Here is a 6000-nt window from a genome sequence, read left to right as displayed (position 1 = left end):
AAGGGCCCGATTCGGTCCGGGATCGAGCCGCCGGATCCGGACCGGTTCGGACGAACCGGTCCGGATCCGAACCGAACCGCACATCCCTACCTGGGAGCGTATGGTGGCTTTCGAAAAGAGGCTCCATGCAGCCACACTTTGCCTTGATCTCTCAGCTGGACATTGGGCTGGGGAGGGATGTGTCTAGGCAGACATTCCAGAATTGCAGCTTCCCCAATCAACTTCCTAGAGATGCCCCAGATGAATTTCTGCCTGGTGCACCTCTACAAGGCACGGTGCTTCCCCCAGCTGTTATGTCGCTTCGTAAATGTCTGGGCAGAAATTCAAGATATATAGCAGTTTCACTAATATAAGAATTCAAATAAGAATAAGAACAAAAAACTGTATTTATTAAGATAAAACAAAAAAAATTAAATCATAACAGGTCCAAAAGGGGGGGGGAGGGGTGAAGGAAATACAAAATACAATACAGAACCATTTCAAAGTCATTGTTAAAATCAGTTATGTAATATGTATGATATGTATGATTCTTAAAAACATATAATACTTCCAGGCAGCTATTCTCCTAGCTTTAGGAGCATTAAAAAGAAAAGGAAGCAAATGGGCGATCAGACTTCCTTTTCATGGAAGTCCTCGAAGACAAGGCCATCTGAAGAGAAGAGAAGAGAAGAGAAGAGAAGAGAAGTAAAATTCTGATGTTAATTGATTTAGGTAAGGAGGGACTTATACATGTTGAACAAATGGAGGAGGGTCTAATGGGTCACTTTTTGCCTTGGGGTTCCCAAAGCGGAAGGCAAGCATGGCTTCCAGACCTCACAGTTTTGCTGCAAGGTCTTTGCCTGCAAGAACCATTTTTACCCCTGTGAGAGGGGTTGGGAGTTTGAGACATGCCCACTCGGGAGGCCTGCCACAGAGAGGTCAGAGCAAAACTGGGGCTCTTTGGACAAACGATGACCTTTGTCGCTCAGGCCCATTCTGGGATTCCAAGGAGACAGTTTTGAGCTCCCCAATTCCCTGGAAATTGGCATTACCTTTGATGGTGCTCTGGATGTCATGATGAACCAACTCTTCTTCCTTGCGAAACAAAACCTTCCATGTGGCCAGCTGCAGAAATAGAGATGGAAATGGTAATTTTCATGACAATGTGACACCATATCCAAAACAGCTAAGAATTGAAAATGATCCAGTTGGATACAAAGTTGAGGATTCACAAAGATGTAGCGTGGCTCTTCTGGGCACTGGGCAGCTGGAAGAGACACTGGGGGGACCCAGCTCTCTTCCATTCCTCCTGCCCCTGCTGCTGTCCCCAGGGGCATTCGGTGAGCCCCAGTGGAAACAGCCTCTCTCCAGCAAGTATGCTGCCCGGCGGCCCCCGTGTGACCAGTGACCACTGGGAGGTCTTCTTGTGAACCTGGAACCTGACAAGGGGTCCCACAGAGGATGCTGAAGCAGAAGATGAAGCAGAGGATGCTGAAGCCATGTCCACAGCAGGGTATTTACTTCCACATTGGGCAGTCTGGCCACGTGAGCCAGAGCATCAATGTAGGCCTCTTGGCCGAGAGTCTGCAGCCGGGGCTTCTCCGAGTTGATGTACCTGTGGAGCTCCTGTGGGTTGAAACAGCAGCTCAGAGTCATCGCACTGGCCTAAATCATCCCTTGCCATGCTACTGAGAGCTAAGACCGGAAGGAATTTGTCCCACTACAGGAAGATCCCTTGGTTGCCGGCCCAAAGGAATTGAAGGATGATCTAATTCCATATAAACACACACACCCCCCAATAAAGTTGACAAGATCTTCAATATTTCTGAAGGTTGCTTATGGGAGTGATGTTTTCTCTGTCTTCTCAGCCAGTTGGCTTCTAATAGGGAAGTGACCTAGACATATCTTCAATAAACTGAGAGAATGGGGTCTGCTGCCTCTTTCTGTCAGGCCATGTTTGGATGTTGGAGAGGATGAAGACAGAAGCATCTTCTTGAAGGATGCCATTTTCTCCTTCAATGGGGGAAAGAGAAGATCAGTCATGAGTAGGAGACACAACCGGTCTTGAGAATACAACATTGAAAAATCACTCACAATGACAGCGGTATCACGTTTTCTTCGCAAGAGAAAAAAGCCCAAGAAGAATTTACCTGGGTCCCTGGGTCCAGTTGATTCCACCCCGGACACCGCCATGTGCAGGACGGCTGCTTTCACATTGAACGGCAGAGCTGGCTTCATTTTGCTGGAGGGAGAAAGATGATATTTTGTAGTGTGAGAAGGACTGGTGATCCAGCCAATGGAAGCTCCTCTAAAGAAGAGGAACATAGCACCCCAGCAAGGTCTGTAATGGTTTCTCCTCTTCCCCCGAAAAGGTCCAATCCCGGTCTGGGAAGGACCTGATTGGGAGAAGGCCCTAATACTTAACAAATTAAAAGCTATATTTTAAAAAGGGGAGATCCAGTTACAGATCTTTCCTGGTTTGCCACTGCCCTTTCTCTGTGGACTATAAGCATACCTGAGTTCCGTAACAGTGTCCATGGTGAGGATCAGGAGAAACCCAGGGTCTGGATGCTTCTTGATGTCCTCCATAATTTCCTGGCATAAATCAAAGAGCAGAAGAGAGTTGGTCACTACCCATGGACTTCATTGGGATAGCACCAGCCTCAAACACACACTTTTGGCAGTCAGGTTTTGACTGAACCTGAGCTTGGTCATTCTCTTCCATTCTCTGCCGCATCTCACTCACCAGTATGGCCTCCATGGCCTCGTCCTTATCATAGGACAGGAGCTGACCACCCAGCGACCTGACGTCTTTAACATCTTCAATTATGGCGGACAAAAGCTGGGTCCAGCTGAAGATGACCTGAAAATTAGAAGCACTGAACTGTTAGTAATGGAAGGACTCTCTGTGCCTTCCTGGAAATGGAACGGGCACCCTGACTTGGTGGGCTGCTCTCAAGTCCTTTCTGGGGACACCACCCGCTCCATGGAATATTCTGCAGCTGCTGCCTCTCAGGGAGACTGCAGAACTGGGAAAAGGATCAGAGCAGAGAGTTGGTGCTCCCAGATCCCGGATGGAAGAAATGCCTCTCACAGAGATGTCTTGAGCTCTGTGGAGGAAGGCCCTCTACTCAAAGGTTCCCTACCTCAGCCCTGTCCATTTCCTCCGTGACAGTTGTCAGACCTGGAAGGGAAGAAGAATGGGAAGGGAGGGGGGATTCAGGACTTGAATTCCCATGAGGAATTAACCAACGGGAATTCCCTTTGTTGGCATTCAGGCTGGCTACCGGGCTCCCAAGCACCAGCTGGCTCACCTTCCCCAAAGAGTCAGCCCCAGTCCCAACCATTCCCCAGGAGCCTGGGGCACCTCCACACCGATGGTGACTCCGGAGACGGCTGGGGTGCCTCCTGAGGGAGTTGGAGGTGGTGCTGGAGTCAGCTCAATACATCGCCAGGACATCCCTCTGGGGGGCTTGCCCTTGCTGGAGTCACTGGTGGGGGAGGACTTAAAGAGCTGCCTACAGCAAAGGCAGACTCTTCGCAACCTAGAAGAGAGCAGGGAGAAGGTGAGAATGCGACCCTTAAGCAGACATTGGCAGGAGAGGGGGCCAATGGGGCAGGGAAGGAGTGCAGAACAGAAGGAGGGGCAGCAATACAGGTAGCCCAATAGGCTTCACGGTGGTGCACCATCCTCCTTCTGGCTGAGGAATTGGGTCCAGACAGCTGCTCCAACGCTTTGGGGCAGAGACCTTTGACATATGGGGTGCAGTTCTGGTCAGCCCAGCTCAGCCAGGTTATGTTAGAGCTGGGAAAGGTGCAGAGAAGAACCATGAACGAGCTCAGGGGTGAATGGGAACCGTGTAACCAAAAGGCAGTCCTGTTTTCAGGCACTGCATGACACTTCCTAGCTGGACCAGTCCTGTAAGGGGCCTGTGCCCAGGTTCACTTTTAAAACAAATGCAACTACGGTCATGCACACAAAATCACGTACCAGTGTTCAGACACCTGCACACATGTACTACCGACTGTCTGAATAGGGCTTTCATTGCACTTACCTTCAAGATGCTGATTAAGTTCCAGACAGAGGGGGCCTCCTCCAGCAAATCCCTTATCATCCTCTGAGCACCTCAATGTTCTCTTTCTATGGGGGGGGGGGGGAGAAAAGATCAGACATGAGTATATAACTGAGTGACAACTGGTCTTGAGAATGCAACATTGAAAAAGCACTCATGCTTATCGTGGTATTGTGTTTGATTCCAGTTGGGCCAAGAAACCACCAGGACATATGGAAGTGGGAAAGGGTGCTCACAATTAACCTGGAAGAAGAGCTTATACATTAAATCTCAAAAAAGTAAGAAACCACCTGTGCAGGGAGTCACACCATTTCAAACTTGGTCATTCTTTTGGAACTCTCCCGTTCAGTGTGGGGTCAAATATTCAAAGTGTTTTGGTAACCAGTTCAAACACCTTGAACCAGTTTAGTTACATTTCCTACAGAATAATATCCAAACTCTTTAGCTTGCCATGTAATGCTAGAAAAAGACAACCATGGGACTTGACTTGAGAAGAAAGCATCATGCCAATCTTTCTGAATGAAACCAATGCTGGAATTATGGAACGCCATCTTCTGAATTGGTTACCACTACAGGGCTTTGCTTCGGGTTCCAGTTGGGGCCAACCAGGAGATTTTCAGTTGACACTGAATTCTCCCTTCTTCATAGAACATATTATGACAAAGCAAAACTGTGGCATCCTTACATAGAAAAGATTCTGCAGTGGTCTCAAATGGGACAAGTATCCCGGGAGTGGAAGCAGCTGGAGTTTGTGGCGCAGGAGAAAAAAAGCTCAACAAGAATATCCCTGCGTCCCTGGGTCCAGCTGGTTGACTTTGGACACGGCCACGTGCAGGACTGCTGCTATTAGATTAATTGGCAGAGCTGGCTTCATTTCGCTGGAGGAAGAAATCTTAGATTTCATCGTGTGAGGAGGGCTGGTGATCCAGTCCACGGAAGCTCATCTAGAGCAGAGCATCATGGCAAGCCAGCAAGTGTTGGGGAATGTCCTGGGCTGGGTGGAGGAAGGCCCTCTACTCAATGGTTCCTGACCTCCGCCCTTCCTTCCTTCCTTCCTTTCTTTCTTTCTTCCTTTCTTTCTTTCTTTCTTTCTTTCTTTCTTTCTTTCTTTCTTTCTTTCTTTCTTTCTTTCTTTCTTTCTTTCTTTCTTTCTTCTGCTTTGCAGTCCTCAGATCTGGAATGGAAAAAGAAACAGAGAGGGGTGGGACACCGTCCTTTGGAATGAAGGCTGGCTACCATTGATTGGTTAGAGCACAAGTCAATAATCCATTGGTAAGACAGCCGGCTTGCTACCAAATGGCAAAACCTAGCCTGGCTGCTGGGAAAAACTTTGGGGAGGAAGGAATGCTCTGTCACCCATGTCTTGGTCTGTGCAGTCACACCAGCTGACTGGGCATGTGGATGGTAATTGTGCCTGTTGGTGGAGGCTGGCGTTACAGGGCTGTAACACAGCAATAAAACCACAAAGAAGACATTGGAAATGTGAATGGCACCTTGCTGACAGTGGGAAGGAAAAGGCTGACCAATGGGAAGACTAGACCTTCCAGAAAACCAACGGAGAGACTAGCTCTAACCAGATGTAATTTTATCTGGCTCAGTAGGGCAATGGACTGAAATGACCCTGACACAATTAAAAAGAAATCATTAAAAACCACCTGATTTCCCAATTGCTCTGTGGGTTGGGTGGTGGGTAGCACCCATCATGCTCAACCCACTCTGGTGCCCCCAGAAGCCAGAAGAGTGTTCCAAAGAAGTGGGGCAGCAACCGAAAAGGCCCTTTCCCGGGTCCTAGAGCCCCGAACCTCTCGGAAATCAGGGACCGACAAAAGGGCCATCTGAGACGATCTAACCGGAAGGGATGTAACTGGAAAGGGAGAGGCGGGTCTGTAGGCAGAAAGGCGCCAAGCCCTGCAAGGCTTTCAAGGTCAGACCCAGGACCTTAAATTGA

The 6000-nt window shown here is 48.8% G+C and overlaps 1 protein-coding gene across 27 annotated transcripts in view; it reads right to left on the bottom strand.

The window, feature by feature from the left end:
* Positions 1-242: 242 nt before the first annotated feature.
* The window catches only part of LOC128342168 (transcription initiation factor TFIID subunit 3-like), a 186803-nt gene continuing 181045 nt past the window's right edge, over positions 243-6000 (bottom strand). For 21 of the 27 annotated variants that reach the window (XM_053289138.1, XM_053289141.1, XM_053289137.1 and 18 more), the window contains 7 exons: positions 5085-5226; positions 4035-4120; positions 3126-3163; positions 2726-2842; positions 2495-2574; positions 1032-2221; positions 369-649 (listed from right to left, as the gene is read on the bottom strand). In XM_053289138.1, coding sequence (XP_053145113.1) covers positions 1816-2221; positions 2495-2574; positions 2726-2842; positions 3126-3163; positions 4035-4120; positions 5085-5226 — 869 coding nt within the window. In that variant the 3' untranslated portion in view covers positions 369-649; positions 1032-1815. Of the gene's footprint in view, positions 312-368; positions 650-1031; positions 2222-2494; positions 2575-2725; positions 2843-3125; positions 3164-3293; positions 3525-4034; positions 4121-5084; positions 5227-6000 lie in introns of those variants that run through there. The other 6 variants (XM_053289132.1, XM_053289133.1, XM_053289135.1 and 3 more) reach the window with 6 other exon arrangements.

Source organism: Hemicordylus capensis, chromosome 2 (genome assembly GCF_027244095.1).
Source record: "Hemicordylus capensis ecotype Gifberg chromosome 2, rHemCap1.1.pri, whole genome shotgun sequence".
NCBI classification, from domain to species: Eukaryota; Metazoa; Chordata; class Lepidosauria; order Squamata; family Cordylidae; genus Hemicordylus; species Hemicordylus capensis.
The sequence above is the reverse complement of the archived record's forward strand: the minus strand, read 5'-3'. Positions and strand labels throughout refer to the sequence as shown.